At 67.0% G+C, this 27,570-nt stretch overlaps 10 protein-coding genes across 10 annotated transcripts; 6 read left to right on the top strand and 4 right to left on the bottom strand.

The window, feature by feature from the left end:
• Window positions 1-211: 211 nt before the first annotated feature.
• FA09DRAFT_321671 (hypothetical protein) lies at window positions 212-1,195 on the bottom strand (the record flags this gene model as incomplete). The annotated part of the gene is made up of 2 exons (XM_025741028.1): window positions 847-1,195; window positions 212-285 (listed from the first exon to the last, which is right to left on the bottom strand). The coding sequence occupies exons 1-2, from the start codon at window positions 1,172-1,174 to the stop codon at window positions 212-214; spliced, it is 402 nt and encodes a 133-aa protein (XP_025596318.1). The 5' UTR covers window positions 1,175-1,195.
• Window positions 1,196-1,339: 144 nt separating this feature from the next.
• On the top strand, window positions 1,340-4,508 carry FA09DRAFT_331628 (hypothetical protein). Its single transcript, XM_025743105.1, has 5 exons — window positions 1,340-2,486; window positions 2,728-2,803; window positions 2,867-3,230; window positions 3,293-3,428; window positions 3,492-4,508. Exons 1-5 carry the CDS (start codon window positions 1,628-1,630, stop codon window positions 4,463-4,465), a joined length of 2,409 nt encoding a protein of 802 aa, XP_025596317.1. The 5' UTR covers window positions 1,340-1,627; the 3' UTR covers window positions 4,466-4,508.
• Window positions 4,509-4,900: 392 nt separating this feature from the next.
• Window positions 4,901-6,725, top strand: FA09DRAFT_331627 (GroES-like protein). The gene is made up of 5 exons (XM_025743104.1): window positions 4,901-5,486; window positions 5,546-5,997; window positions 6,061-6,205; window positions 6,262-6,414; window positions 6,492-6,725. Exons 1-5 carry the CDS (start codon window positions 5,185-5,187, stop codon window positions 6,556-6,558), a joined length of 1,119 nt encoding a protein of 372 aa, XP_025596316.1. The 5' UTR covers window positions 4,901-5,184; the 3' UTR covers window positions 6,559-6,725.
• A 1,441-nt stretch (window positions 6,726-8,166) lies between these two features.
• On the top strand, window positions 8,167-10,103 carry FA09DRAFT_340604 (putative ERG5-C-22 sterol desaturase; the record flags this gene model as incomplete). Its single annotated transcript, XM_025744335.1, has 5 exons — window positions 8,167-8,510; window positions 8,601-8,714; window positions 8,774-8,848; window positions 8,905-9,912; window positions 10,001-10,103. The coding sequence occupies 5 exons, from the start codon at window positions 8,167-8,169 to the stop codon at window positions 10,101-10,103; spliced, it is 1,644 nt and encodes a 547-aa protein (XP_025596315.1).
• A 438-nt stretch (window positions 10,104-10,541) lies between these two features.
• Window positions 10,542-11,751, bottom strand: FA09DRAFT_362346 (hypothetical protein). Its single transcript, XM_025745463.1, has one exon. The coding sequence runs from the start codon at window positions 11,698-11,700 to the stop codon at window positions 10,603-10,605; it is 1,098 nt and encodes a 365-aa protein (XP_025596314.1). The 5' UTR covers window positions 11,701-11,751; the 3' UTR covers window positions 10,542-10,602.
• A 237-nt stretch (window positions 11,752-11,988) lies between these two features.
• Window positions 11,989-14,756, bottom strand: FA09DRAFT_104183 (amino acid transporter). Its single transcript, XM_025738957.1, has 4 exons — window positions 14,366-14,756; window positions 14,084-14,184; window positions 13,257-13,544; window positions 11,989-13,204 (listed from the first exon to the last, which is right to left on the bottom strand). The coding sequence occupies exons 1-4, from the start codon at window positions 14,530-14,532 to the stop codon at window positions 12,075-12,077; spliced, it is 1,686 nt and encodes a 561-aa protein (XP_025596313.1). The 5' UTR covers window positions 14,533-14,756; the 3' UTR covers window positions 11,989-12,074.
• FA09DRAFT_104182 (hypothetical protein) lies at window positions 14,757-15,840 on the top strand. Its single transcript, XM_025738956.1, has one exon. It carries the CDS (start codon window positions 14,982-14,984, stop codon window positions 15,783-15,785), a length of 804 nt encoding a protein of 267 aa, XP_025596312.1. The 5' UTR covers window positions 14,757-14,981; the 3' UTR covers window positions 15,786-15,840.
• On the bottom strand, window positions 15,841-16,619 carry FA09DRAFT_104173 (hypothetical protein). The gene has a single exon (XM_025738955.1). The coding sequence runs from the start codon at window positions 16,406-16,408 to the stop codon at window positions 15,896-15,898; it is 513 nt and encodes a 170-aa protein (XP_025596311.1). The 5' UTR covers window positions 16,409-16,619; the 3' UTR covers window positions 15,841-15,895.
• A 2,524-nt stretch (window positions 16,620-19,143) lies between these two features.
• FA09DRAFT_331621 (nucleotide-binding domain-containing protein) lies at window positions 19,144-20,971 on the top strand. Its single transcript, XM_025743103.1, has 4 exons — window positions 19,144-19,329; window positions 19,389-20,438; window positions 20,488-20,782; window positions 20,849-20,971. The coding sequence occupies exons 1-4, from the start codon at window positions 19,165-19,167 to the stop codon at window positions 20,878-20,880; spliced, it is 1,542 nt and encodes a 513-aa protein (XP_025596310.1). The 5' UTR covers window positions 19,144-19,164; the 3' UTR covers window positions 20,881-20,971.
• Window positions 20,972-21,367: 396 nt separating this feature from the next.
• Window positions 21,368-26,945, top strand: FA09DRAFT_331620 (P-loop containing nucleoside triphosphate hydrolase protein). Its single transcript, XM_025743102.1, has 12 exons — window positions 21,368-21,726; window positions 21,778-22,080; window positions 22,135-22,356; window positions 22,405-23,136; window positions 23,189-24,423; window positions 24,478-25,125; window positions 25,184-25,491; window positions 25,542-25,566; window positions 25,623-26,366; window positions 26,426-26,477; window positions 26,531-26,622; window positions 26,681-26,945. The coding sequence occupies exons 1-12, from the start codon at window positions 21,700-21,702 to the stop codon at window positions 26,769-26,771; spliced, it is 4,479 nt and encodes a 1,492-aa protein (XP_025596309.1). The 5' UTR covers window positions 21,368-21,699; the 3' UTR covers window positions 26,772-26,945.
• Window positions 26,946-27,570: the final 625 nt, after the last annotated feature.

Raw genomic sequence — 27,570 nt, 5'->3', positions numbered from 1 at the left:
GCGGAAGAGAATGTACGTCAAAGCAAACCAATACATCCATGAGCACGCCCCTCGCGCAGAGCAAGAACGCTGCAGGTGCGCTCCCCCTATGACTGACTCGGAACAACTGAGCAGTTTGGTGATTGATCATTACGCCCCACGTCCCATGCCTGCCGCCCCCTCTATCGGCGTTCCCCAGCTGCCCTCGGCGTGCCCCACCTCCCCCCCCCCTCTATGCGCGCTCCCAGACGTACTTGAGCCCGCCGCGGATCTGCTCCTCGCGATCAGAGGGCGTCACTTGCTTCCCTGCAGCGCAGAAAGGGCAGGTGGCATCAGCGCAAGGCGGGTTTGTGAACAAGAGCCAGCGAGCGAGAGAGAGCCAGCTCAGATGAGGGCACCACGTTGGCGCCACACCATGCCTGATTTGCCAGCCAAGGCAGTCTTGCGACGCGGCAATACGTGCAGAATCACAAGGTTTTGGACCAACCCCCCTGCAGTCCGCCCCAGCCGACAAGCCACGCGCTCGCAGGCGCCCAGCTGAGGGACTTGGTGATGCTTCTGCCCTTCGCCGCATTGCGCCCGACACCAGCGACAGGAGGGAGCTCCTTGCACTCTCGCTTTGCCTGTCTACTTTGCTCGACAAGCTCATCGGTTTTGCAGCGTGTGTGGCCTGGAGGCACCTCATGCCTCCCTTCTGTCTTGCCCTCTCTCTCCGAATGCCATCCTTTGCCGCTGTATGCCCTGTTCTTCCCCCGCCAAACCGCCCACGAACTGCCCGCCATTGCGCTTCCTGTACCTGATCGCCGTCCTCTCTGTGCCGTGCGCCTTGCCCAAGCAAACGCGCGCCTTGTGCAGCAGCCCACTCACCTCGCCACACGAGGCGTCCCCACGCCTTGCCGTGTTTCCCTCCCTGCTTGAGCTGTGTGCGCGTGACGAGCCAATAGCAGCCTGCCTCGCCCGCCTGCGCCCGCTCTTCCCGCGGGATCGGCCCACTGAGCGCCTGGCCCGCCGGCACGTCGAGCCCCTTTGCGGCCCAGCGGCGCTGCCGGATCTTGGCGCCGACGCCGGAAGAAGGGAGAGAGGCGAGCAGCTGCGGGAGCGTGGCGTGCGGGTTGGAGAGCGAGGCGAGCAGCGCGGGCGTGGAGAGCTGCGAGCGCAGCAGCGCCCTTGTGAGCAGCGGCAAGGAGGCACGCATGGCTGGGGGATGTGAGTGGTGGAGGGAGAGAGGGAGAGGCGGAGGAGCGAGCCTCGAGGCAAGCACGCCAGGTCACGTGCGCCCGCCCAGCCACGGCCGTCGCGGGCGCGTGGGAAGCGGGCGACGCGCACCGGCCACAGCGCGCCGCACGTCAGACGACGGCGACGACGCGCGGCGCGCGCGACGACGACGCAGGCGGCGGCGCTTGCGTCCCTGCCGCCATCCCCCTCTCTCTCAGCCCCACGCTCTGCCCCACGCAGCTCCGTCTCGCCTCCGCTCGCCGCCTTCGCGCGCCTCACATCCGCGTGCGCTGCGTCTCTGCGTCGTGTCGCATTCCGCGTCTCTCGCGCCCTCTCCTTCTTCGTCACGCCCCCTCCGCCCCGCTCTCCTCTGCTCGCCTGAGCCAGCTCCGACGCGGCCGCTCGCGGCGGCGCGCGTGCGCAGTAGGGCATCATGTCCTTCCCCTCTGGCAGCGGCAGCGGCAGCGGCAGCGGTGCCGGGCCGTCGCCGAAGCGCGTCAAGCTCGAGCCAGCAGCGACGGCCGACATGGCGCTCGACGCGCCGTTCGACTTTGGCGCCGACCTCTTCGGCTCGCCGCTGCCCGGCGGCAGTGCGTCTGCGTCGAACGGCGTTGGCAACAACGGCGCGCATGCCGCTGGTGCGGGCAACTACTGGATGTCGCCGCCGGCGCAGTCGGGCGCAAACGTCGATGCCTCCTCGCTGCTCGCCGCTGCAGACTCGGCCTTTCCGAGCTGGGGAGACTTTGCCCCTGCGCCTCCCTCCTCGCACGCGCCGCAGCATCAGCAGGGCACAGACTGGGCGGGCATGGCTGCTGCCGCGGCTGCTGCTGCACAGCAGAACCAGGGCATGCTGCATGCGAACATGCAGGGCGGCATGGGCGGCATGCCGCCCGGCATGGGCATGGGCTACGGCATGCCGCCGCCGCCGCAGCAGGGCATGGGCATGTATGGCGCACCCATGCAGCCGCCTGCGCCGCCGCCGCCGCAGGCGCAGGCGCAGCAGCAGATGTGGTCTCCTCCTCCACCGCAGCAGCCGTTGCAGCCCGGCCAGCCCATGGGTCCGCCCGCTGCCGCACATCCTTCCTCCTCCTCCACCGCCGCGCACCTCCTCCCGCCAGCTGCACCGCCCGGAAAAGACGTGCCGCTCGAGCATATCGAGGGAGCACCGCCGGGAAAACAGAGGAAGAAGGCGGCGCCGAAAAAGAAGAAGAAAGATGCGGAGGCGGGGCAGGAGGCAACACCAACGACAGTGAAGGTGGAGCAGGGAGAGGAGGAGGCGCCGAAGAAGAAACGTGAGTGAGAATGACACGAAGAGGCTCACGCCCGGAGAGGTGACGTGGAGAATTGCGCTTGAGGAGAAGGTGAAGGAACGCGGAAGCGGCGTTGCGAACCGAGAGAGACATGAAGTGCAGGAGCTGGCTGCAGCGAGAAAGGCATGAAGAGAGGGGATCTCGGGAGAGACGGGACTCTGATCAAATGAGAAGCGCGCACCTTGCAGAGCAGAGACCCTGACGCTCCTCTCCTCTATTTCAGCCCGAGGACGTCCGAAAAAGAACCCCGGCACCACGCCTTCCGCGTCTGGCGCGGGCGCAACGAGTGCTTCACCACAGTGAGTTTGCCCCCGCAGCGGCTCTCTCTCTTCTTCCACACGTCTGACTGTCCCGCGCATCAGCCCCGGCCAAAGCGCGACGCCCGCCCCGTCTGTGCAACCGAGCGCGACACCGGCGCCTACAGCGCCCGCAGCAGCTACTCCTGCCCCGTCCGCCTCTACAGGCGCGGCAGCGCGGCCCGCAGGCAGCGCCACGCCGGCGCCTGTGCGTCTGCCCATGGCTTCCGCCACGCCCGCGCCGGCACAGCCCGCCGCTGCTGCTGCTCCTGCTGCTCCTACCTCTGCGGCTACTGCCGCGCCGGCCGCTGCGCTGCCGCCGCCGCACTTTGCGCCCGCTCCACAAGCGCAGCCCGGCGCACAGGCGCAGGCGCAGGATGGAGTTGACGGGCTGCAGGATGTCGTGGGCATGTCTGGTGTAGATTTGCGCGTGAGTTCTGCGCCATCCGCTTTCCGCGAGCCAGGGAGCAAGTGCTCACCTTGTTGCTGCAGGCCGAGGAGGATGCCATTCAGCAGCGCGATGCGCTGGGAGACTCGATGCAGCAAGCATACATGAACAGCACGGGCGGCAAGATGGGCGAGTCATTCCTGACGCTGCCCGCGCTGGCATTGGCCATGCGCTCCGTCGGTGAGTTCCGCCCATTGCCACTCCCCCACAGCGGCCTGAGCTGACGGCGATGCTGCGCTCTAGCTTCGCAACATGGTCTCGGCATCGACATTGAAGCGCTGCACTACCTCTCTCTCGCCACGCAGCAGCGCTTCCGCAATCTCGTCGCCGCCATGATTGCCGCCTCTCGGCATCGCAACTGGGCCACGCACGAGCGCGAGCCTCCTTCCTGGCGCGAAGATGCGGCAGAAGGAGAGGAGCCGACGCCGATGTACCACGTCGCCATCGACTCGAGGCCCGCTGCTCAACTGGCGGTGCTGGAGCGCGTCGAACGCGTCGAGGAGCAAAGGGCACGCAAGCTGCGCGTCGAGCGTGAGGAGCGAGAGGCCAATCCTCTGCTGGCTGCTGCTGCTTCTGCCGCTGCTGGCGCCGGCGAGGGCGACTCGGAGATGCTCGACGGCTCCGGCGGACCGTCGACGCCGCGCGCCGACCTGGCGGGCCGCAAGAAGATTGGCGCCACGCAGGCGGCCAAGAACATGAGTGAGGATGTGCGCCGGCGCCTCGCCAACAACACGGCGGCGCGCCAGCTGGGCGGCGCGAGCACGCCGAAGTGGATGAGCCTGGCGACGGCGAGCAACTCGGCGCTCAACGGCAGTCCGCTGGCGAGCCGCTCGACGGAGGAGGGCGACGGCACGCCGGGCGGCAGCTCGTTGCCCAAGCCGCGCTTTGCGCCTCTGGCGGGCGCCTCGCTCGGCAAGGCGCTGCCCGGCACGCCCGGCTCCAAATGGTCCGGGCTCGGCCCGTCCAGCTTTGCGTCGAGCAGCACGCCTACCGGCATCAAGAGCTCCGGCTGGGCCGACCTCGGCGCGCGGCAGCGCCAGCAGGAGGAGGAGCGCCGGCGCCAGCTGCTCATGGTGTCGCTGCCCGACGCGCTGCATGCCCTCGAGATGGAACGTGCGGCGGGCAAGGGGCGGGGCTCGGGAGAGAAGGCGCTGTTCAGGGCCAGAGCACTGGGATACGTGGGCGAGAGGAAGAGGGAGGAGGACGAGGAGGAGTGAGATGCGTTTTAATGCAATGGCCACACCCAACGGGAGAGCAAGCAAGCGTACGTGCGTGGACTGCTGCGGATGCGCCCTGGAGAACGCGTCACAGCATGGCAGATGAAGCCGGGTCTTGGGAGAGCAGCCGTGTGGGCGGGTGCAAAGGCCACCCATGGTGCCAGGGGGCCGAGCAGCTCGGGCGATGCAGGCGCTCTTGGCGACATGCCCAAGCAAGCGAGCCCGGGTGCCGTCTTGCCTGACAAGCATGACATGCGGACTATCGCCCCTCTCTCGTCGCACATCTTCCCTTGTCTGCAATGCTGCATGTACGCCGCTCCTCTCGGCGCTGAGGCGAGGCGAGGTGGAGCGCGCGCAAAGGCACGGCCAAGCCTCGTTCCCACGCCGCCGCGAAGCCCCCTCCACTTCGCCCGCGCTCCTCTCTGCGCGCGTCATGCCGTGTGCTCCTTTCGTGCCGCTTCCTTCGGCGTGCCTCGCCAGCTCGCGCAGGCAACGAGAGGGACAGGCCAGCCGCAGTGCAGTGCAGACGGCCGTAGAAGGGGCAGCGGCGTACGGCCGACAGCAGAGGCGGCACAGCCAGGTGCAGCGGGGGCGTGCGCGGACATACGCCTGGGCAGCGTGCTTGATGCGCTGGCGAGAGACGCCTTCTTAAGCTGCCTTCGCTGCGCTTTCCCTTGCCCGCCTCTTCACCCTCACCACCACCACCTCACACAGCCAGCATGACCTTCACGCCTCCCTCGACCATGCGCGCCCTGCGCACGCAGCACACCAAGCACAAGTCCGTCGCCGTCGAGACGGTGCCGCTGCATCTCTCTGACGACGACGAGTCCGCCACGCAGCTCACGCCCGACGAGGTCCTCGTGCGCGTGCGTGCCGTCGGCATCAACCCCACCGACGCCAAGCATGCGCTGGGCACGGGCGCCGAGGACTGGGGCAGCGCGGGCCTCGTGTGTGGCTGCGACGGCGCCGGCGACGTAGTCATGGTCGGCGCCGAGGTGAAGGATGTCAACGTCGGCGATCGGTGCGTTCCTTTCTCCTGCACCACTGCCTGCAAATCCAATCTAACCACTTGTGCAACAGCGTCGCGGGCTTCGCATATGGTACCCACCACCCCACCAACGGCTCGTACGCCGAGTACGTGCGCTACCGCGCCTCGGCGACGCTCGCGCTGCCGGCGGCCATGTCGTACGCACAGGGCGCCGCGCTGCCCATCCCGCACATGACGGCCGTGCAGGCGCTCTACATGCGCATGCATCTGCCGCCGCCCAGCCAGGGCGGCGCCGCGGGGCGCATGCTGATCTGGGGCGGCGGCACGGCGGTGGGGCACCATGCAATTCAGCTGGCGAAGCTCTCGGGCCTCGACGTCGTCGCCGTCGCGTCGAAGAGTAACCACGAGGCACTCAAGAGCCTGGGCGCGAGCCACTGCGTCGACTACCATGACAGCGACGTCGTCAAGCAGATCCAGGCCGTCGGCAAGATCGAGTACGGCCTCGACTGCGTCGTGGAGAAGGGCAGCACAAAGAACATGATCGGTGCGCCCCGCACACTTTCTCGACCTTGCGTCCGCTCTGGGGACTGACATCTACTTGCAACAGACGCAATGCAGGGCGGCCACATTGTCCTGCTCCTGCCGCCGTCGGACGAGGACACGGCCGCGCAGGAGGCCAACGGCGGCAAGCTCGAGATGACGCTGGCCTACACCGTCATCGGGCGCGCCATTACCTTCGCAAAGGTCATGCCGTGAGTTACTGTCCGTCTCTCTCACGCCGCACCGCGCGCTGACGCTCGCTATGCAGCTTTCCCGCCATGCCGGAGGACCGCAAGGCCATCGCGCAGTGGTCTGCCAAGGAGTTTCCGGCGCTCTTCGAGGGCTGGAAGCAGGAGGCAAACCGCAGCGAGCGCTTCGTCGGCGCCACGCTGCGCGAGATGCCCGGCGGGCTGGAGGGCATGTGAGTGTTGTGGCTCCCGTGACTCGCTTTCCAAGCCAAAAGTACGTGCTGACATTTAGGCCTCTCTTTCTCTCAAGCGAGAAGGGCTTCAGAGACTCGTTGGAGGGCAAGGTGCGCGCCGAGAAGCTCGTGTACACGCTCTGAGCAGAGTCAAGACGCCCGGGCTCGACGTGGCACGCAGATAATCACATCGCTTGACTCCTTCCGAGAGCGTTGCATCTGCGCTGCTGCACGGCCTGCTGTTGTGGCGCACCCCGTGGCGCAAGAGTGTACCCGACAAGCTTGGAGCGGAGCTGCCGCCACCTGCTGCATGAGCTCGGGCGAGGCTCGCTGCGTTGGAGCCCTCGCACGGCTTCTTGTTTCTCAACTTCCGAGATGTAGACGCTCATTTCTCCCTCCCTCTGCGTCCCATGACGGCATGAGATGTGCGTCTGTGCCTTTGAGGAGGCGGCTCTGGGTGCTGCGCCCGATGCCGAAGGGCGTTGCCTGAGGGCGGCGCTCTGCCTTGCCGCGGGAGCCGAGAACCGCGAAAGTCGAGTCGTGCGTGCAGCTCCGGCGCGTCCCGGCCGGCGGAGAGGCGCGAGCGCGAGCTCGGCGCTGAGGGCCAGCGGCAGAGGCAGCCAGCGGCTGGCGACGCTGCAGTGACCCTCTGCGAAGCATCTCGAGTCTGACTCTCACTGATAAGTCAGACCGCGTGCTGCATGCATCCCATGCAGACGCTGGCTGGAGGGCCCTGGGGTCTCGGCGTTCTTTGTCTTGGGCCGTCAGCCTGAAAAGCGCTCGGACGCTCGGCGGTGCGCTTCCTGCCCGAGCCGAGGTGGCCGACGTTTCTGCTGCTGCAGGGCCGCACGCTAAGGTGTGTCCCAGCCGCTCTTGCTGCGGTGCGGCGGCGCTAAGAGGGGCAGGTTGCTCAGAGAAAGCGAACAAAGCACATGCGCTCGGCCCTCGCGCTGCGGCTGCTGAGACGGCAGCGGCAAAGCGAAAGGAGGCCCATCGGGAAATCCATGCCGGCGGCGGCGAGGTCAGCCCACCTGCCACGCCGCCGTCAAACGCGCGTACCCTTCGCTCAAATCTGCCCTCGTGAGCTGAGGCTGGCTCTGGCGCTGCAAGAGAGACGGTCGCTGCGCCTCGGGCGAGAGTGCCGAGCTGGACGGTGCAAGCAAAGAGGCGCCTTTCTTGCAGCTCGCAGCGCAGGAGCTTGCATGACGAGGAGTGAGCGGAGCATTCCGCGCCCGAGTGCCGGAGCGGCGGCGGCGGCGCCCTCGCCTTTCTTCTGCTGCAGATCTTGCGGGCAGGCGGTGAGTGTGCGGCAGGCGCTGGGCGCAGGCGTGTCAGCACGCACGCAGCGCATGGCGCGCATCTGCAAGGCGCCTCCGCGGCACTTCGCGCCAAGCGCCTCGGCCGCAATAACTTCTCACGCCGCGGCGCCCGGCAGCCGGCCAGTCAGGCGGCAACGCGCACAAGGCAGCAAGGCCGGCCACGGCGCGTCGGCCGGAACGGCGTGATCCGCGCGCGGCGCCGCACGAACGGAACGCGCCGCCGCCGCCGCGCTTGTCTGACGAGAGGATTTGAGCGACCGGCTCGCTGGTCAGCGATTGCAGCGGCAAAGCCATCCAGTCAAGCTTGCCTCTGCTCACCATCCTCCGTCTATCCGTCGCTGCTGCTGCCTGCTCGCTGTCGCTGCTGCCGCCGTCGCCGCCGCTGCTCTTGCCGCCGCCGTCGCTGCTCCGCGCTCCCTCGTTCCTTCTCGCCATGTCGCGCTTCGCCAACCTCGCCGCCCGCGCCTCGGCGTCGGTGGCCAGCAACCTGACGGCCGCGCACGAGGCGCTGCCGCTCAAGGGCGCTGCTTCGCCGCGCGCCAGCCTCTTCTTCCCGCCCGCCGAGCCGCTGACGGTGGCGCTGGCCGTGCTGGCCGTCGTCGCGTCGGCGCTCATCTACGAGCAGCTCAACTACCAGCGCAAGAAGGCCGGCCTGCCCGGCCCGCGCTGGACCATCCCCGTCATCGGCAAGTTTGCCGACAGCCTCAACCCCAGCCTGGAAAAGTACATGGAGGGCTGGAACAGCGGCCCGCTGAGCGTCGCCAGCGTCTTCCACATGTGAGTGCGGCGCGCGCGAGAGGCGGGCGTGGGCGGCGGAAGAGTGAGAGGCCTGCCGGAGCTGCGTGCTCAATCTCGGCCTTGCAACAGCTTCATCGTCATTGCCTCGTCGACGGAGCACACGCGCAAGATCCTCAACAGCCCCGCATACACGGAGCCGTGCCTCGTCGCCAGCGCCAAGAAGGTGCTGTGCCACGACAACTGGTGAGCCGCCGCCGCGCCAATCAGCCGAGATGGTGGCAGCTGATGCAGCACTCGCGCAGGGTGTTCCTCAACGGCAAGCGCCACGTCGACTACCGCAAGGGCCTCAACACGCTCTTCACGCGCAAGGCGCTCAGGTGAGCCCGCCTGCCGCCAGTGCTCCCGCCTTGCCCCCTCTCACACGCGCAAACAGCGTGTACCTGCCCATCCAGGAGAACATCTACCGGCAGCACTTCAACCAGTGGCTCAGCGACCCGGCGACGAAGCCGCAGCCGTACATGATGCAGTTCCGCGACCTCAACATGGAGACGTCGCTGCGCGTCTTCTGTGGCGACTACATCAGCGAGGAGGGCGCCAAGGAGGTGTCGGACAACTACTGGCTCATCACCGTCGCGCTCGAGCTCGTCAACTTCCCCTTTGCCTTTCCGGGCACCAAGGTGTACAAGGCGATCCAGGCGCGCAAGACGGCGATGAAGTGGTTCGAGCACACGGCGCGCGAGAGCAAGAAGCGCATGGCCGACGGCGGCGAGGTCAAGTGCCTCACGGACGCCTGGATCAAGGCCATGCTCGACGCCAAGGCCGGCCAGCTCGAGGGCGAGGAGCGCCGCGTGCTCGTGCGCGACTTTAGCGACCGCGAGATTGGCATGGTGCTGCTCTCGTTCCTCTTTGCCTCGCAGGACGCCATGTCCTCCGGCCTCACCTACCTCTTCCAGCACATGGCCGACCGCCCGGACATTTTGCGCAAGGTGCGCGAGGAGCAGTACCGGCTGCGCGGCGACGACGTGACGGCGCCGCTGGAGCTCGATGTGCTGGAGCAGATGGAGTACACGCGCGTCGTCGTCAAGGAGTCGCTGCGCCTCAAGCCGCCGGTCATCATGGTGCCGTACCAGGCCAACAAGTCGTTCCCCATCGACTCGGGCTACACGGTGCCCAAGGGCACCATGGTCATTCCCTCCTTCTGGAACGCCCTGCACGACGAGAAGGCCTACCCGAAGCCCGACGAGCTCATTCCCGAGCGCTGGCTCGAGGGCCCCAACTCGCCCGCCGAGCAGAACCCCAAGAACTACCTCGTCTTTGGCAGCGGCCCACATAACTGCATCGGCCAGCAGTACGCGCTGCTGCACCTCACCGCCGTGCTCGGCACGGCGTCGGTGCTGATGAACTGGGAGCACGAGGTGACGCCGCTGAGCGAGAAGGTCCGGTGAGTAGGCACACATGCGGCGCAGCTGGCTGCATGCACTGGCCAGATGAGTCGCTTGCTCTGCTCACACCCTCTCTCCTACGCGCAGTGTCATCGCCACCATCTTCCCGCAAGACGGCGCACGGATGAAGTTCACGCCGCGTGCGGCGCCCGCTCCAGGCACGGCACCAGAGGTGGCGGCCTCGGCATGAGGAGGGGCACTTCGACTTCGACTTCGCTTCTCTCTTTACACTTGCTTTGAAATGCGCGACGCCTCGGCTCTCGACATTCTGCATCTAGCACACTCATCGCACAGCACACTTCTATCTTTCGGCGCGAGACGAGCGACAGGCGACTTTCGCCAGCCTTTGGCCCGTGCCCTTCTTCTCTCTTTCTTCTCCTCACTCGATACCAATTCGTCGACGCCGCCTCGACGCGCCGCGGAGCCGTCTCGACGCCAGCCCTCTCAGTCTGGCGCCGCCGCAGCTTCTGCGCCCCTCTCCACTCCTCCCAATCCTACATTCCTGGACCCATCCACACGTGCGTCTGCCAGCACAGCCCAAACAGCGCCCTTTCTCGTTCCGCCGAGAAGCCGCGAGCCCGCCTTCTCTTTGTTGTCTTTCCGCGAGAGGACAAAGTCAAAGCAAAGCATTGATTCCACAGGGTGTCGTGCGACAAGGGCGAGCGGAGTGACGAGACAGTGCGAGCCGCTCAGGCCGGGCTGATGATGGCCTCCATCACCACCGTGCCGTCCTCCTTGACCGCGAGCATCGTGTCCGTGCTGCCCGAGCTAGCCTCTACCTTGCCGAGCCAGTAGCGCTCTCCCGTCCACAGCGGCCGTTTGGCGCGATACTCGACGCGCGCCAGCTTGCCGGCGTCGCCGCGCAGGCGGCCGTCGTGCTCGATGCGCCATCCGGCGTGTTCGGCGCCCCACTTGCGCAGCAGCAGCGCCAGCGTCATGGGCCCGTGCACGACGGTCGTGGGGTGGCCCTCGCGCTCGCGCGCCCACTGCGCATCGAGGTGGATGGCGTGTGCGTTGTACGTGAGCGCCGAGTAGCGGAAGAGCGTGGCGGGCGTCTGCTGCACGGCCGTGGCGCCCGCTGCCAGGCCCAGCTTGTCCGACTGCGCCGGCTCGCCGTGCTGCGACTGCACTGGCCGAGGCAGTGCTCCGCCGCCGTCCTGGAGCGGCCGCTGGAAGAGCCAGCTGCGGCGATCCTCGATGCTCGGCCCGCGCTCGTTGCCGAGCTCCTTGCGCACCCACACCACGAGCATCTCGTCGCCCTTTGCCGTGCGCTTCACCTGCACGTCCTCGACCCACGTGTGTTCGTAGGCCTTCTCGCCGACGAGCAGCGGGTTCTCGCGGCTCCACGTCATCGAGCCGCCGGCCCACATGCGCCGCACAAAGGGCGCAGGCGGATTGAAGGTGCGGTCTGAGCCGTCGGCGCCGAGATCGGCCGAGCGGGCGCGCGGCAGGAAGAAGCAGAGATGCTCGCCCGGCAGCAGCGGCGTGCCTTCTGCCGGATCGACGAGCGGCGCATGCGGCGGCACCATGTCGGAGAGCAGCAGGCGCTGCTGGAAGAGATGCGTGGCGTCGAGCCGCTGTGTCTGCGAGGCGGCTGGCTCGCCCTCGAGCGGGAAGCGCGCCAGCAGGCCTTGTGCGCTCGCGACGGCCTCTTCTGAGGCCCACTCGGGAAAGTGCGCCGAACGCATCGACGCCAGCCCGGCGGAGAAGCAGCGTGCGGCCGACGGTGACGGCTTGAGCACGAGAGAGCGAGTGAGTGGCCGCGTTGCGAACTTGAGCGCTTGCATGGCGGCGAGTGTGGAGGAGAGAGAGAGGAACCAGCGGCAGGCGCGTCGTCGCCTCATCTCGCGAATGCGGGGTCAAGCGTGGCGCGTGCACGGACGCGAGCATCAGGCACCTTCGGCTGTCGAGCTGCTCACTCGCCGAACAGCGCTGCCCAGACCGGCCCGCTCGAGCAGCCCAGCGCACACGCACACACAGACGTAGCATCAAGGCATCTCTTTTCGTGCGGGCTCCGCAGAGCCCGGAAGGGAATAGTATTCTATCGTGACGTGTGCCGGACCACAGATGCAGGAGCGACGACGGGGGCGCGTGAAGGGGCCGAGCAGAGGAGGAAGGAAGGGCAGGCAGATGGAGGAGAGCAGGCGACGACGGCAGTCGATTACCAGTTCTTGGCCCAGTGCGCCACCTTCTCCTTCATGTTGCGCGGCTGGTCCTCCTCGTCCTCCTTGATGTTGAGGTCGTCGAAGGTGCGGGCGCGCTCGCGCAGGTTCATCTCGTCGAGCTTCACCAGCTTGCTCTTCCACATGATCTTGCTGACAATGTAGAGGAGCGCAAAGACGGGCAGGCCGATGTAGTGCGTGATGAAGCTGCGGTAGTCGAAGCGCGGGCCGATGAACGAGGCGAAGCCCTTAAAGAAGAGCACGATCATCGTGAGGATGAGCGCGAACCACGAGCCGTACGGGCCGGCGGGGCTCTTGTACGGCAGGTCGTTGCGGTCGATGCCCTCGACCTTGCACGCCTTCATGAAGCGGATGTGCGAGAAGAGAATCGAGCACCACGTGAGGCCGCCGAAGATGGACACGGTCGACGTGAGGTAGCCGAACGCCTGCGCGCCACCCGTCGAGGCGCTCATGTAGGCGAGGCCGCAGAAGACGGAGCAGAGGGCGAGGCAGACGTACGGCACGCCGCGCTTGTTGCAGTTGAGGAAGATCTTGGGCGCCTTGCCGTCGGCGGCGAGGCCGTAGAGCGTGCGCGCGCCGATGTAGAGGTCGGAGTTGGAGGCCGAGAGCGTGAAGAGCAGCAGGCAGGCGTTGACGAGCGAGGGCAGAATCGGGATCTGGGCGCGCACAATGGCAATGACGAACGGCGACGAGCCGGCCGTGCCCTTCTTGGCGCCGGCGGAGCCGACGAGGCGCGGGTCGTCGCGCGGCACGAGCATGCCGCAGAGCGTGGAGCCGATGATGTAGAACACGAGGATGCGGAAGAACGTCTTCTTGATGGCGGACGGGATGGCCTTGCGCGGGTTGGCCGTCTCGCCGACGCACACGCCGACGAGCTCGGAGCCCATGTAGGCGAAGAGCGAGAGCGTCATGACACTCCACACACCGAGGAAGCGGCCGAGCGCGCCGGGCACCTTGTACTGGTTGAAGGCGCGGTCGAGGCCGTTCCAGTAGCGGAAGCCGATGCGGTCGCCCGTCGGGCCGCCGCCGAGGTCGAGGATGATGCCGAGGATGATCAGGCCCGTGAGCACGATGATCTTGGAGAACGACAGCCAGAACTCGATCTCGCCTGTGGGATGTGTTAGCGGCTGCGTCTGCTGCGTATGACGCGTGCTGCTCACCGAAGTAGCGGATGCCCAGGAAGTTGATGGCGATGATGGCGACGAGGAAGGCGGAGATCGTGACGGCCGGGTTGAGCGTGGGCGCCCAGTAGGACACCAGGATGGCCGAGGCGGACAGCTGGTTCGGCGTGACGATGAGGTACTTGCACAGGTAGTTGTAGCCGGTGGCCAGGCCGAACGCGGGGTCGACGAAGTCCGTGGCGTAGCCCGTGAAGCCGCGCTTGTGTGGGAGCGACGCGGACATCTCGCCGAGAGCGCACATGACGCAGAAACACACGGCGCCCATGACTAAGATTAGAAAGGCCGCTCGTCAGTTTACGTGACCTGGCCGAGAGAGCGTGACCTGGCCGAGAGAGCGTGACCTGGCCAAGAGGACGACCTGGCGCTGGCCAAGAGGACGACATGGCGCTGGCCGAGAGGCGCTGGCCGAGCGAACGACTCGGCGCTAGCCGAGAGGACAACATGGCACTGGCCGAAAGGCGCTGGCCGAGAGAACGACATGGCACTGGCCGACAGGCGCTGGCCGAGAAAACGACATGGCGCTAGCCGAGCTAACGACCTGGCACTGGCCGAGACGACGAACTGGCACTGGCCGACATGGCGCTGGCCGAGAGAACGACGTGGCGCTGGCCGAGCGAACGACATGGCACAGGCCGAGAACTGGCCGAGAGACGGACTCGGCGCTGGCCGAGAGACGACATGGCGCTGGCCGAGAGACGACATGGCGCTGGCCGAGAGACGACATGGCGCTGGCCGAGGGAATGACACGGCACGGGTCGAGAGACGGACAGACATGGCACAGGCCGAGAGAAGGACACGGCACTCACCCGTGTAGCCGATGAGAAGACCGGCGGGACCACCCTGAGAGAGAGCAGCGCCCGTACCAATGATAAGACCAGTGCCGATTGCTCCTCCGATAGCTATCATGCTGTAGGAGAGAGCGCAGAGGGTCAGCGGACGAAGGACGGAGGGGAGAGGCAGGTGCAGACGCCGACGCGCGGTGCAGACGACGACGCGCCGTGTCCCGCGCTAGCGATGCGCTGTGAAGCACACAGCCGGGACATAGACAGCCGCGCTGCATCCTCCACGGTGCCCAGCTGGCCACTCACGAGATCTGGCGGGGCTTGAGGGCGCGCTGGAGGTCGCCGCGCTCGATCTCGCCGGGCGCGTCGGGGTCGGTGAAGGAGTTGACCTCGGCATTGTGCTGCGCCTTCTCGTCGCTGGGCGACACGCTGCCCTTGGAGTTGACGTGCTGGATCTCCTGCTGCGTCGCCATGGTGGGAAGAGGCGGGGTGGGAGAAGGGAGGAAGGTTGCGGAGCAGAGTGGCGAGCTGCGGCGAGGCGGCCTTCTTAAGCACACGCGCGCGTCCCTGGGGCGCACAGCGCATCGCCTCTGCTGCTCTGCCGCTGCCTGCGCGCCCGCGTCCCTTGCTCTGCGGCGCGCCACCGTCTCGCGTCGCGGCGCTTTCTTCGCGCCCAGCCGGGCCCCAGCTTTGCAGGCTTGGGCCGCGCTCCCTGCTTCCCTGCGGCCGCCTGCGCTGCTGTGCCTGAACCTGGCGCGCCACTCAACCAGGGCCTCGCTCTTGTCCTGCGCCCCTGCCCGCTATCTCTGCTGATTGACGTCTGCCCGCGCGACGAGACCGAAGCTGGCCCACAGGAGCAGTGTGCCGAGGGGCCGTGCCGCCACGCCTGGCCCGTGTGAAGCACGATGCACTCGCCGCACCGATGCCCGGCTGTGTGGGGCGCTTGCAGGCGAGCATGCGAGGCGCACCCACGGCCACAAGGCGGAGTGATAGCCGTGCTGGCGCGGCGGCGGCGTGGGCCGGGTGCGCATGGCTTGCGCACGCGAGGGCGGCGGCACCGTGCCAGCGGCGTCGCGGGCTGCGGTGCGGGCGGCGCCGGACCGAAGGCAGCGGCAGCGGCGGTGCGCCCGCATGGCGGTGCCCGGAAGAAGCTGCGGCTCCGGGCAGGTGGGCAGTGTGCAGGGATCTTGCGGCGCGCCTTGGCCGCTGGCCGCCGGGCGCACGGCCAGCAGAGAGGGCCGCAACGCCGGACGCGGGCGGAGAGCCGACTGCCCTTGATGCCCGCCCGGCGCAGAGGCCGGTGGGCCGCAGCGCTGCAGCGGAGCCGCCGCTGGCGCCATTTGCCCTTGCCAAGCCTGATCTAAGGGCACACTGGCGCTGCGCCCGAGCTCTCCTGCACACATGGCGAAGGCGCGCAAGAGGCGGTCGCGTGGTCAGGCCAGCATGGCCGCAGACTGGCTGCCTGCCCGAAGTCTCTTCTTTGTCTCTCGCTCGCAGCTCGCTGCATCTGTTTGCTGCACTTGCTGCGCCCCCTCGAAGGTCCGGCTGCACGCCTCGCCCCTCCGCCGTCGAACCTCGCTGCAAAGCGCGCAAAGGGCTCGGCCGGGCTTCGCTCCTTTTGCGATCTCGCGATAAGGATCGAGTTCGGCAGGACTCGGTGCGGAGAGAGGAGGTGGCGAGCGACAGAAAACTCTCGAGCGCCGAGGGGCAGCTTTGCGCCAGATAGCCCTTGGCGCTTCGTCGCTGTCGCTGCTGCTGCCGACGCCGCACGCCGCAGCACCCTCTTGCGGGCGGACGGGCGGTGCGGCTGCGGCTGGCGACCGCGGTGTCATGCCCTCATGCGCCGCCGTCACGGGCTGTGCGGCTTGCGGCTTCGGACGTCGACCGCGGCCTCTCGGCCGGCGGCGAGTTGCGGTTTGCGCTGCCTGCGGAGCGTGCACGTCCGACCCGCAAGCCAAGCGTTCGTGTCATGCGCCGCCAAGCCGCCCCGGCGTAAGCACCGCCAGCAGCGCGCGCGTGTCGTGCGCGGCGGGCGGGAAGAAGTGCCTTGACGCGCGTGCCCATGGCGGTACACCACGCAGGACGGCGAGCAGCACACAGCACACCAGGCACGGACACGGCTCCGTCTTGCACGACGTGCGACGAGGCTGAGGGCGGCGTTCGAAATAGAACACCCCTGCGATGAGCAGCGGCCGCTGGAGGGGCGAGGAGGACGATCGAGAACGCCTCCGCAAGCTGCACGTCGACGCCTTGGCTGCATCTGCGCATCCATTGCGGGGGGGCGCCTTCGTCCTCGGACCTCGTGCTCGTGCTCGGCCGTCGGGCGCAGCAGCAGGCGACGTCGCACATCGGGGGCGCAGCGCAGCAGCAGGCGGCTGTCGCGGAAACAGCAGAGAGCGCGTGCGCCGAAGCACTTGGACTCCTCTTCGTGCCTGCGTTTAGCTGCGTGTGCCTGCGTGCTGGATGCAGCAGCCCCCTGTCCTAATCGAGATTGCAGCGCGGAATGCAGCGAGCCACTTTGCGGGGGCAGCGGGCACGGTCTGCTCCTCTTCCTTGTCGCAGCATGACAGCCTCCGTCGCTGCGAGCGGCGAGTCGCGGCGTCTGGATGCTCGACGTCGGCGTCGGATGGAGGCTGACTCAGGGTGCAGGCGCAGCGATTGGCAGCCGACGAAGCGCCGAGGCCCGAGCTGGGCGTCTGGGCCAAGGGTTCAGGCCGGCCCGATACGTCGTCGAGCTGATGTGCTGCTTGCGCCGAGGACCGCGCGGTGCTCAAGGGGCAGCTCGCAAGGCCAAGCCGGGGAGGTGCAGCGCCGAGCCGTGTGCAGTGCCCAGCCTCATCGCTTGGCGACGTGCGCAGGACACGTGATCGGCCCTACCCTTGCCGCATGATGTCCCGTCGAGCGGAGGCAAGGGTCCGCACCGTGAGATCTCCGTGAGAGAGAGAGAGAGAGACAAGATATGGTGGTGAGGTGGGATGTGCAGGAGAGGTGGGAGCCACAGCAGATCCTTCTTGAAGAAGAAGCGAAGGAGATGCTGCTCCCTTGGACGAGCGAGTCGCAGGCGCGTGACTCGCAGCAGCCGCAGCGCCCTCATGCCTCCGCCAAGCGCACGACGCGCGGCATCGCGCATGCCGTGCCGTGCCGCTTTCCGCAGCCGCGGCGGTGCGGGCGCCAGCCACCTTTCCGGCTCGGCTCCCGCGCTCAAAGCCGCCGAGCGCTGCATTCTGTGGTGGCGCCTTTTGCAGGAGCACTGCCTGGGAAAGACTCCTCGAGAGAGCTGCACAACGGAGGCGCTGATAGCGAGGCCCCGATGCGTGACAGGCGCGGCAGAGCGGGGCTGGAAGAAGCGCAGGTGACAGGTGCGGCGGGACTCGGAGGCTCGAGGCAGTTCCGCTTCAGCCGGCGTCGACGTAGGGGCTGCTTCTTCCCACAAGGCTTTGCTGTCAGCAGCAGCTCATCTGTCCTCGCTGATCAAGGCTCGCCGTCGAGAGCGATCAGCCTGAAGCGCAGCGAACATGTGTGATTAGAGGTATGAATACAAGAATGAGGAAACGAGCCTTGGTGCTTCGTCCGAGGTATAATGATGTGGTTCGTGAGAGAGATCGTGGGTGAGGGATAGGAGGGGTCCGTCAAAGGCGTTAGGCGCGCGTGAAGATGGGCGAGAGGCATGAGGCATGCGAGCGAGCGAACAGATGCGATGAGAGCTGAGACTTGTGCGTTGAGGAGCGAGACGGGCGCCTTGCCGCCGAGGAGAGCGGAAGAGTGAGGCCCGACTGCTGCCATGACGCGCGGGCGAGGAAGACCTTGAGAGGCACGTGAGTGCGCAGGAAGATGGATGAGATTGAGAGCGAGCCATTGGGCCGGATGAGGGCGGCATGTTGATGAAAGAGGAAGAGCGTGGCTTGCTGCAGCCTCGGCGCGCCGGCGAGAGAGATCAGAGGCATGAGACGCGTGAGGAGACACGACGAGAGCGTCGAGGTAGATGCCTAACTGCGACGAAGGCGAGAACTGGAGCGATCACTTGTCTTTGCGAGCAGCGCAGAGGGAGGAGTGTCATGAGACACCCTTGCCGCTTTGCTGCGGTCAAGTTCAAGGAATTGCTTCACTTCCCGTTTCCCCGAAGCTTGACGCTGGCGACGTCGCCTGTGCGCTGCATAGAAGCAGCGACGTTGCTCCTCTTCGCGAGGGTATTACCATCTGCTCCCGCGAACGCCAGCGACTTTCGCAACGATGGCGTTGCAGACGTTGCCGGCGTTGAACGGAGAAGATGGCGGTACCGCCGGGAGAGGAAGAAACGATGCTTCTCCGCTGCAGCACGGCGAACGAGCGCGTCACGAGCCTTGCGCGTGTGCCATCAGGTCGTTGCCGGCGTCGCCGACGTTGAAGTGAGGCGAGAGCGGGGAGCTGAGCGGCGAAGACGACCGAGCAACTAGCGAGAGACACCCTCCAGAAACCGCACGCTCGCCGCATCGGCAACGCGCCGCCGAGCGGCGAGTGTGCGTTTTCTGGAGGGCGTCTCTCGCTAGTTGCTAGACCGTCGATCCGGCCTTGACGACCGGCTTGACGGACTCGAAGCTGGCAGATGCGCCTGCGGAGTGGGGGTCAGACGAGAACATGGTCGCGCGTGCTTTCAATACACACCTGAGCTGCGCGGCTGCAGCCGACGCTCCACCGGCTAACCCTCGCGCCGCATCATCTTCTTCTGGAGTTGCGGCATCTTGAAAAGAGTGAAGAGCGCCGTAGATGTGCGTACGTCGTCGGCGAATGAGGTGGAACGGGGCGAGGGAGCGTTGCGGACGGCGTGGCCGTGGAGAGGAGGGCTCGTGGCCGTGGAGAAGTGGCGCAGAAGAGAGCGTGTGATGGACGTAAAGAGAGTATGGCGACGCTACGTGCTGCGGCGCAGAGAGAAGGACGGACAGAATTGGCGGGATGTGGTGGACGAGACGAGGGAGCGGCGCAGCAGCGCTAGGGCTAAAAGGGGCGCGGGGGCGGAGCGCGCGGCTGACTCGAGCCGCATATCCCGCGGGACCTAGCAGCAGCCGGCCGGGAAGCCGGCGCCCCACTGCGCCTTCCTTCCTTCCACCCTCCACACTCCTTCCCTTCTCATGTCGCTGCGCGTCGCCGTCGTCGGCAGTGGGCCGTCGGCCTTCTATGCCGCCGCTCGCCTGCTCGGCTCCAGCGCCAACGTGCAGGTCGACATGTACGAGCGGCTGCCTACGCCGCACGGCCTCGTGCGCTGGGGCGTGGCGCCCGATCATCCCGACGTCAAGGTGAGCCCTGCCCGAGACGGCTGCGGTGGGGGGCAAGAGACGCTGATGCGCAAGGGCAGAACGTAGAGCATCGCTTTGCAGAGGTAGCAAGGGACCCGCGCTTCCGCTTCTTCGGCAACGTCAACGTCGTCGCCGCGCACGCCGAGGCGTCGACGTCGGCGCAGCAGCTCGACTATCCGCATGCGCTGCCGCTGCCGCTGGCGTCGCTCAAGCAGCACTACTCTGCGCTGCTGCTCGCCTACGGCTCCACGCTGGCGCGCCCGCTCGGCGTGCCTGGTGCTGCACCGGGCGAGCTGAGCGGCGTGCATAGCTCGCTGGACTTTGTGCACTGGTACAACGGCCATCCTACGGCGCACGACGCAGCGCTGCTCGCGCGGGCGCCCTGGCGCAGGGTGGACCTCTCAAGCACACGCAACGTCGCCGTCATTGGCGCAGGAAATGTGGCGCTCGATGTAGCGCGGCTGATTCTGCGGGCGCCTACGGCGCTGGATCCATCGAGCCCCTCGACGTCGAGCGGGGCAAAGGGCCTGGCAGCACTGCGCACCAGCGACATACCCGAGCCGGTGCTGGAGCACCTCTCGCGCGCCCGCGTCGAGCATGTGGGCATCTTTGCGCGCCGAGGCGCGGCACAGCTGGCGTGCACGACAAAGGAGCTGCGCGAGATGCTCACGCTGCCGGGCTCGCGCTTCCGGGCGATCGCAGAGCAGGACCTGGCAGTCGCAAAGGAGGATCTGAAGGCGCTGGAAGCGGCAGCAGCATCAGATCCCGAACGAGCCACCGAGGCGCGCGTGCGGAAACGCATGCTGGCGCTGCTCGAGAAGCACAGCAATGAGGCGATGCCGCTTGAGCAAGGCACGCCAAGCTGGGGCTTCAACTTCTTCCACCGCCCGCAAGAGCTGCGCCCTGCCTCGTCGGATGCCGCTCGCGTCGGCTCGGCGCGGTGGCAAGTCGGCAAGTCCGAGACGTCAGAGACGCCGGCGGACACTGTCGTGTCGAGCGTCGGCTATCTAGGCGCGCCTCTTGCGGGCTCTGAGCTAGCAAGCGACGCTGCTATGCCGTGGGATGCCTCGCGCGGAGTGGTGCCGAATGAAGGCGGCCGAGTACGAGGAGTGAGTCGGCCCGACTTGGCGCGATCTGTTGCAAGCTGACGCTGTCCAGATGCCGGGCATGTACGTCTCTGGCTGGCTAGCTCGCGGCCCAGTCGGCGTCATCGCGTCGACGATGTTCGACGCCAACTCGGTGGCCGATCTTTTGCTAGCGGACTGGGCCGCTCAGTCCGAGCACTCGGCGGCGCGGGGCCTGCTGCAAGACGTGCCTGCGCCAGCAGACGGCGTGCCGCATGAGCTGCGAGCGCCCACAAAGCCCGTCGTGTCGTGGGCGGGCTGGGAGCGCCTGGACCGCGAGGAACTGAGGAGAGGCAAGGAGCTCGGCAAGCTTCGAGAGAAGGTGCTGTGTGAGTGTACTGCCTCGAGCGAACAGTCCTGCACACGCGGCTGATCGTGCCTGCCTGTGTCCACAGCCGTTGAGGAGATGCTGCAGATCGCAGCTTAGAGCTGGCTGCTGCGCATGCTGCGCTTCGCGACCTCCTCGTGTCTACTGCTGCCGGCTTGCAATGCACGTCACCACTGCCGCACAGCTGTCCTACGAGCCTCGTGTCGCCCTGAACCTGCTGCGCTGACCGCAGCGTGCTGCTGCGCATCGAAGCGTCGTGGGGCAGAGTGAGGCCGCACGCCATCGCTTCGCATCCTATGCCTCTCGCCGTCGCTGCCCTCTTGGGCGCCTGCTGCGGCTTGCTGGGCGGCGCTATCGCCGGCGTGCCTCGTGGTCGCTCGGTGCCGAGAGCAAGCCGCAGCATGCGCGCGTCCCGCTGCACGCTTGGGACGCGTCGGCCGCGCGGCAGCCGCTGCCGCCTCGCGAGCCGCCGGCCCACGCGCTCCCTGCAGCCCGAGACAGCAGAGGCGCGTCAAGCAGCCGAGCCCCCTCCCGAGCGCCGCAGCCCGCTCGGCCCTCGCTCGACTCGAACGACTTGACGAGCTCGCATCAACTCGAGCAGCTTGCGTGTGCACTGCACTCTGGCTGCGCGCTTCGCCGGCGTGGCTGAGGGCACTCGGGCCGGAATGAGCGGCATGCGGGGAGGGGCTCCGCGGAAAGACGCACCAGCACGCCAGCCGAGCGTTCCTGCATGGCAGCAGGAGCGGAGTCACCGTGACACGCGCGCGCAGCAGGCAACACCTCCTGCTGCGCGCCCGATACGCCAGCCACACCCGCCGCTGGCCACGCTGCGGCGCATTGCCAGAGCGTGAGGGCCGGCCGGTGCATCTCTCTCCTCCAGACCACATCCATCCCGAGCAAGAGCGTCGTCCCCCAAGCATGCAGTGCCCGCAGGACGCGGCCTTTGTGAGCCGTGCCGCGCCGCGCTATCCACTCGTCCACTCACTCTTTCCGCAGGGCCCGTCGTCGACGTGCCGCACCTTCGACTTCACGCTGCGCTTCTCCAACCTCGTGCTGCTCCTCACGCCCTCCGTCGTGCTGCTGGCCGCGGCGCTGGTGCGCGTGCCGCTGCTGCTGCGCAAGCCCGACTTGGCGCCCGGCCGCGCGGATTCCATCGGCGCCGTGCGCACCGCCCTCGCTGCCGTCCATGCCGTCTTCTCGCTCGCCGTGCTGGCGCTTGTGCTGCAGCGCGATGCGCTCAAGGAGGCACTCGACGCGGACAGCATCGTGCCGGGCGTCGCGCTCGCCTTCCTCGCGTCTGTCAGTCACAGCCCTGGGCCTGGCTCGCACTGGTGCTGACGGCGTTCTTCGCAGCTCGCAATCGTGCCCGGCTCCATGCTTGAGCGCCGCAAGACGGCACGCGGCACAGCCTGGCTGCCCGTCTGGCTCTTCGCCTCCTGCCTCTTCGACGCCTCGCGCGTGCGCACCTTCTCGCGCGTGCCGGCAATTGAGAGCTCGCCGCTCTTTGCGCTTGCCATCGTCGGTCTGATCTGCAAGGCAGGCATGCTCGCGGCCGAGAACACGAGCGGCGTGCCGGTGCGTCTCCCGACTGCGCTCCCCGCTGCCTCGCTGACCTCCTCTCAGCGCGACGGCACCGCAGAGTCGCGCGCCAGCTTCCTCTCGCAACTGCTCTTCCTCTGGCTTTGGCCGACGATCTGGCGCGGCTTCCGTGCTCCGCTGCAGCTGTCCGACCTCGACGACCTCTCGTTTGACTTCAAGGGCTCGCTGCTCGGGCGCCGCATTGCGTCCGTCTGGCAGCCGGGCACCAATCACGGCGCAACGCAACGCCGGCGCTCGTGGCGGCCGTGGCCGTCTGAGAAGACGAGCGCGCCGCAGGACTTCGAGATGGACGAGCACGAAGCAGACACGCCAGAGCTGCGCTCCAACGCGAGCATCGATCCGCCTCGCGGCCTGCTCTGGGTCTGCGTGCTCTCCTTCCCGGGCGCAGTGCTGGCACCGGCAGTGCCGCGCCTCATCATGGTCGCTGCGACGCTAGCACAGCCGTATCTGGTCAGCGCAACCCTGACATTCGCCGAGAGCTTCCAAGAAGGCGCTGTGCCGCAGTCCACGTCAAATGGCTGGGGCCTCGTGGGTGCATACGCGCTCGTCTTCACCGTGCTGGCCTTTAGCACAGGCCAGTACTACTGGCTCTGCGCCAAGGCCATCGTGAAGCTGCGCGGCGGCCTCATCGAGCTGCTCTACGCCAAGAGCCTCAAGCTGCACGTCGAGGCGGCCAAGCGCTCGGGCGGCGGTGCGGCTGCCAATCTCATCTCCGTCGACCTCGAGCGCTTCGTCAAGATTGTCGACCCTGTCCACGTGCGTGTCGCTGGGCTACGTACACGATGCAAAACTGACATCTGCTCTGAAGAACCTCTGGTCCAGCGTCGTCATCGTCGCAGTCGGCCTCTACATCCTCTACTCGCAGATCGGCGCCGTGTTCATTGCCACGCTTCTCGCAATCGCCTTCAACCTGGCGCTGACGCCTATCGCCTCGTCGTGCGGCACGAACATCACCGCGCTGCAGGGCAACTGGAGCGCCAAGACGGATGCGCGAGTGAACCTGCTTGAGTCTGCCGTGCGCGATGCCAAGGGCGTCAAGTTCGCGGCGTACGAGGAGGCCATCGAGAAGAAGCTGCTCGCTGCCCGCGATGAGGAGATCACATGCGCAAAGGGCTACCTCAAGCGCCTGCTGATCGTCATTACCTCGTCGAACTTCAACGTCGAGATCATGTCCCTAGCGACCTTCACGGCGCTCGGCATCGTCGACCTGCTCTCCGGCTCGCGGCGCTTCACCCTCAACACCGTCTTCACGTCGCTCACGACGATCGCCATTCTCGAGGTGCCCCTCATGCAGATGGGCCAGCAGTACGCCAGCATCATCAGCGCCTACGCCAGCATCAAGCGCATCGAGGTCTTCCTCCGCGAGAAGGAGCGTCCCTCGGCGGCGGGCACAAACATGCGTCCCGAGTCAGCCGCGTCGCTGAGCACCAGCCGTGATCACAAGACGCGGCCTTCCGTCGACTCCAACACCTCGATCGAAGTCGAGAGCGCCCCGGCCGCCACGTTCAAGGAGGCCACGATCGGCTGGGCCGGCAAGCCTGTGCTCACCAACGTGGCACTGACGATCCCGCGTGGTCGTCTCACCATGGTCTGCGGACGCATCGGCTCGGGCAAGAGCACGCTGCTGCTCGGCCTGCTCGGCGAGGCAGACGTGCTGAGCGGCGAGTCGCAGCTGCCGATGCTTGCGCGTCCAGTCGCCTTCTGCGCGCAGGACAACTGGATGATGGAGGGCGCCTCGATCCGCGACAACATCTTGTTCGACGGGGCCTGGGACGCAGAGCGGTACCAGACTGCGCTGCGTGCGTGCTGCCTCGACGTCGACGTGCTGCAGCTTGCTCAGCGCGACCGCACACTGGCCAAGGCGCTCTCCGGAGGTCAACGCCAGCGTGTCTCACTGGCACGTGCACTGTATGCTGACGCTGAGGCGTACGTGCTCGACGACGTCACGAGTGCGCTTGACGCAGAGACGGCGGCGGCGCTCTGGCGAAACCTCATGGGCCCTCAGGGCCTCTTGCGCGGCAAGACCATCGTCATGGCTTCGAAGTGAGTAGGCTGCGTTGTGCTAGCTCCTTCTTCTCTTGACATTTCTTCACGCAGCGCTTTGCATCTCCTGCCTTCTGCCGACTTCATCGTGCGCCTCGAGGAAGGCAAGGTCGCCGAGTCTGGCCGCTTCGAGGACCTCTCGGTCAAGGGCAAGCAGGCGATCTCGCGCGCTTCGATCGACACAGAGCGGGCAACGGCAGGCGACGGCTCCAAGGCGCCCGCCAAGGCCGTCGCCGAGGAGCAGGAGGACGAGGTCGAGGCGATGGAGAGCGGCAACGTGGCGTGGTCGGCGTACTACACCTGGTTCGGCGCAATGGGCTGGCGCTGCGTGGCGCTCATCGTCGTAGGCACGGTCTTCCACAATGCCGCCATCATGGGCGTGCCCATCTGGCTGCAGCAGTGGGCACGCGACAACGACGCGCAGCCCAACGTCAACTTGGCGCGCAACGCCTGCGTGTTGCTCGCTATCATCGCCGTGATTGCGATCGCCCTGCCCGTGCAGCTGTACGTTCTTTTCGTCACCGCCGTCGGCCGCGCCGGCCGGGCACTGCACGCTCGGCAGCTCCACTCTGTGCTGTACACGAGCATGGCCTTCTTCTCGGCCAACCCGGCCGGACGCATCATCAACCGCTTCTCGCAGGACCTCTTCACCGTCGACTGGGAGCTCGGCATCGCTGTTGGCAACTTCATGAGCTGCTCCGCGTGAGTCAGCTGTTCTCGCTTTGCACACGCCCGCCGCTCACGGCCGTGCCTCCCACAGTCAGCTCCTGGGCTACGTCATCATCCTCTGCGTTCCCGCGCCATACCTCGTCGCCGTGTTCGCTGGCTTGACGGCCTTCTACTACGCTCTGCAGCGGCTGTACATGCCAGCCTCGCGGCAGCTGCGGCGCCTCGAGATGGCGTGCAAGTCACCGCTCATCACTAGTCTCGCCGAGGCGTCCTCCGAGTCTGGCCTCGCCACTGTGCGCGCACTGGGCCGTGAGCGCAAGCTCAGGGCGATCATGACAACGCGCCTCGATTCGTCGCAGAAGCCATACCTGGCGCTGTGGGCCGTCCGACACTGGCTGAGTGAGTCTTTTGTCCCGGGCGCAATGAGCTCGGCTGACGGTGTTTCGCAGGAACGTACCTGAATCTCATCAGCGGGTGAGCAGCTTGCCCGAGCCTGTCTGACGCTTCCGTGCTGACTGAGCCACGCGCAGCATCGTCAACTGCGCGCTCGTGATCCTCGTGGTGGTGCTGCGCCAGTCAACCTCGATCGGCATTCTCGCCGTCGCCCTCGTGCAGGCCACGCAGCTGCCGACCATCTTGAACCAAGTCCTGCTCTCGTGGACCGACGTCGAGATCCTCAGCATCGCGCTCGAGCGCATCCACGGCTACTCGATCCTCGAGCCCGAGGAGAGCCCTGCCAAGGCGGCGCGTGCGCATCTCAAGCCGGAGGAGCTGCGCGGCAACATCTCGGTGCGCGACCTCACCGTCTCATACACGCCCGAGGCAGCACCTGCCATTCAGGGCCTGAGCTTCGAGGTGGCGGCGGGCACGCGGCTCGGCGTCGTCGGTCGTTCGGGCAGCGGCAAGAGCACGCTGCTGCTGGCGCTCTTCCGCATGCTCGAGGCGCAGAGGCCCGGCTCCGTGCTGCTCGACGGCACGCCGATCGACGAGCTCAACGTGCACTCGCTGCGCTCGTGCCTGAGCATCATCCCGCAGCAGCCGCTCATCCTCGCCGCCTCGGTGCGCGACAACCTCGACCCCGACGGCGAGCGCGCGGATCCGCAGCTGTGGGATGCGCTCGTCAAGACGAAGCTCGACGGCTTCGTGCGCGCCCTGCCGCAGGGCCTCGACACGATGCTCCTCTCTGCCGAGGGCACGCTGAGTGCGGGCCAGAAGCAGCTCTTCTCGCTTGCGCGTGCGGTGCTTCGGCAACGTAAGGTGCTCGTGCTGGATGAGTGAGTCTCCCGAGTCATTCCCACCGCGGCCGAGCTGAACGAGCCCCTCCTCCTCGCAGGGCCACCTCGTCGCTGGACCACCAGACCGACGTCGAGTTCCAGGAGTGCCTGGTGAGTCAGACGGCAGCCTCGCAGTGCGACTCCAGCTCATCTGTCATCCGCAGCGGGACCACTTCGACGGCGTCACGATCATCGCCGTGGCGCACCGCATCGTCACGGTGCGCCACTTCGACCGCATCCTCGTGATGGCCAACGGGTGAGTTGCCGCGTGGCGCCGCGCTGCACATGCCGCCGCTCACACATGCACCGTCCAGCCGTGCGCTCGAGTATGATGCGCCCGATGCCCTGATGGCCCGTCCGGACAGCGCCTTCCGCGCGCTCGCCGTGGAGCAGCGTGTCGCCTGAGTCCGCACTCTGCCTTATCGCTCTGTATCGCTCGTGTCCGCAATCGCACCTCTTGTCACCTCACGTCAGACGTGCCTCAGGCGCGGGAAGAAGCAGTCATCGCATTGCCTCACGGGCCGAGGCCCGCCGGAGCGGACAGGGAGCGAGAGAGGAGCAGCGGACGACACGCTTCAGGCGAGGTAGAGATGACGCGGCAAAATGCCAGCGCGACAGTCAATGCCAGCGGTGACACGAGAGGAACGAAGGGGGAAAAGACAGTGGGTGTGTATGCGCGTGCCGGCGGAGGGCAGCAGCAAGGCTGGGCGTGTAGGACTGCGGAGGGCGACTATATGTGGGAAGGGTCAAGTCGAGAGGGAGAGGAGAGAGGGAAGCTTTTGGTATGTCTGCAGGACCGAGGGCGACGGCGGAGTAACAAGGCACCAGGCGCTGGCTGGGCAGTCTAGTTCGGCGACGGCGGGCATGGCTGCAAGCCGCTCTCTCTCGTCTGCCTCTTGCTTCCCAAGCAGGGCATTCCTGCAGCAGCAGACACGCTCGACGAGGCAGAGTCTCGCCAGGGCGCGCGCGCGCGCACGCCGCACTGAGTGCAAGGAAGAGGGCCGGAACGCGGGAACGGGTTGGGAAAGTGGAGGCGACGGAGCTGTAGCGAAACCGGTTCGAATAGGGACGGGTCGAGAGAGGAGCAAAGGATCCGGAAAATGAGAGTGGAATGGACGGTGAGACGACGAGAGCCCGCGCAGCGGGGGCGCCGGCCTCGATGAGCGTGGTCGGAGAGAAGGCAGAGACGAAGAGCGTGACGACA

This window comes from Tilletiopsis washingtonensis (assembly GCF_003144115.1).
Source record: "Tilletiopsis washingtonensis strain MCA 4186 unplaced genomic scaffold FA09scaffold_19, whole genome shotgun sequence".
Classification (NCBI taxonomy): Eukaryota; Fungi; Basidiomycota; class Exobasidiomycetes; order Entylomatales; genus Tilletiopsis; species Tilletiopsis washingtonensis.
This window is presented reverse-complemented; position numbering and strand designations above follow the sequence as displayed.

Bases quoted from the DNA above. Each gene is read 5' to 3' on its own strand.
- FA09DRAFT_104183 (XM_025738957.1), bottom strand. From the start codon at position 14,532: ATGGCGACGCAGCAGGAGATCCAGCACGTCAACTCCAAGGGCAGCGTG. The intron at 13,545-14,083 runs GTGAGTGCCGTG...TTCTAATCTTAG, and splicing joins TCTTCTCATCGGCTACACGG to TCATGGGCGCCGTGTGTTTC. The intron at 13,205-13,256 runs GTGAGCAGCACG...CACATCCCACAG, and splicing joins CCTGGGCATCCGCTACTTCG to GCGAGATCGAGTTCTGGCTG.
- FA09DRAFT_331627 (XM_025743104.1), top strand. From the start codon at position 5,185: ATGACCTTCACGCCTCCCTCGACCATGCGCGCCCTGCGCACGCAGCAC. The intron at 6,206-6,261 runs GTGAGTTACTGT...CTCGCTATGCAG, and splicing joins ACCTTCGCAAAGGTCATGCC to CTTTCCCGCCATGCCGGAGG. The intron at 6,415-6,491 runs GTGAGTGTTGTG...CTTTCTCTCAAG, and splicing joins CCCGGCGGGCTGGAGGGCAT to CGAGAAGGGCTTCAGAGACT.
- FA09DRAFT_104173 (XM_025738955.1), bottom strand. From the start codon at position 16,408: ATGTGCGACGTCGCCTGCTGCTGCGCCCGACGGCCGAGCACGAGCACG.
- FA09DRAFT_331621 (XM_025743103.1), top strand. From the start codon at position 19,165: ATGTCGCTGCGCGTCGCCGTCGTCGGCAGTGGGCCGTCGGCCTTCTAT. The intron at 19,330-19,388 runs GTGAGCCCTGCC...GCGCAAGGGCAG, and splicing joins CCGATCATCCCGACGTCAAG to AACGTAGAGCATCGCTTTGC. The intron at 20,783-20,848 runs GTGAGTGTACTG...CTGTGTCCACAG, and splicing joins GCTTCGAGAGAAGGTGCTGT to CCGTTGAGGAGATGCTGCAG.
- FA09DRAFT_331620 (XM_025743102.1), top strand. From the start codon at position 21,700: ATGCAGTGCCCGCAGGACGCGGCCTTT. The intron at 21,727-21,777 runs GTGAGCCGTGCC...CTCTTTCCGCAG, and splicing joins GCCCGCAGGACGCGGCCTTT to GGCCCGTCGTCGACGTGCCG. The intron at 24,424-24,477 runs GTGAGTAGGCTG...TTCTTCACGCAG, and splicing joins ACCATCGTCATGGCTTCGAA to CGCTTTGCATCTCCTGCCTT.
- FA09DRAFT_331628 (XM_025743105.1), top strand. From the start codon at position 1,628: ATGTCCTTCCCCTCTGGCAGCGGCAGCGGCAGCGGCAGCGGTGCCGGG. The intron at 2,804-2,866 runs GTGAGTTTGCCC...CCCGCGCATCAG, and splicing joins GCAACGAGTGCTTCACCACA to CCCCGGCCAAAGCGCGACGC. The intron at 3,429-3,491 runs GTGAGTTCCGCC...GCTGCGCTCTAG, and splicing joins ATTGGCCATGCGCTCCGTCG to CTTCGCAACATGGTCTCGGC.
- FA09DRAFT_362346 (XM_025745463.1), bottom strand. From the start codon at position 11,700: ATGCAAGCGCTCAAGTTCGCAACGCGGCCACTCACTCGCTCTCTCGTG.
- FA09DRAFT_104182 (XM_025738956.1), top strand. From the start codon at position 14,982: ATGCCCGGCTGTGTGGGGCGCTTGCAGGCGAGCATGCGAGGCGCACCC.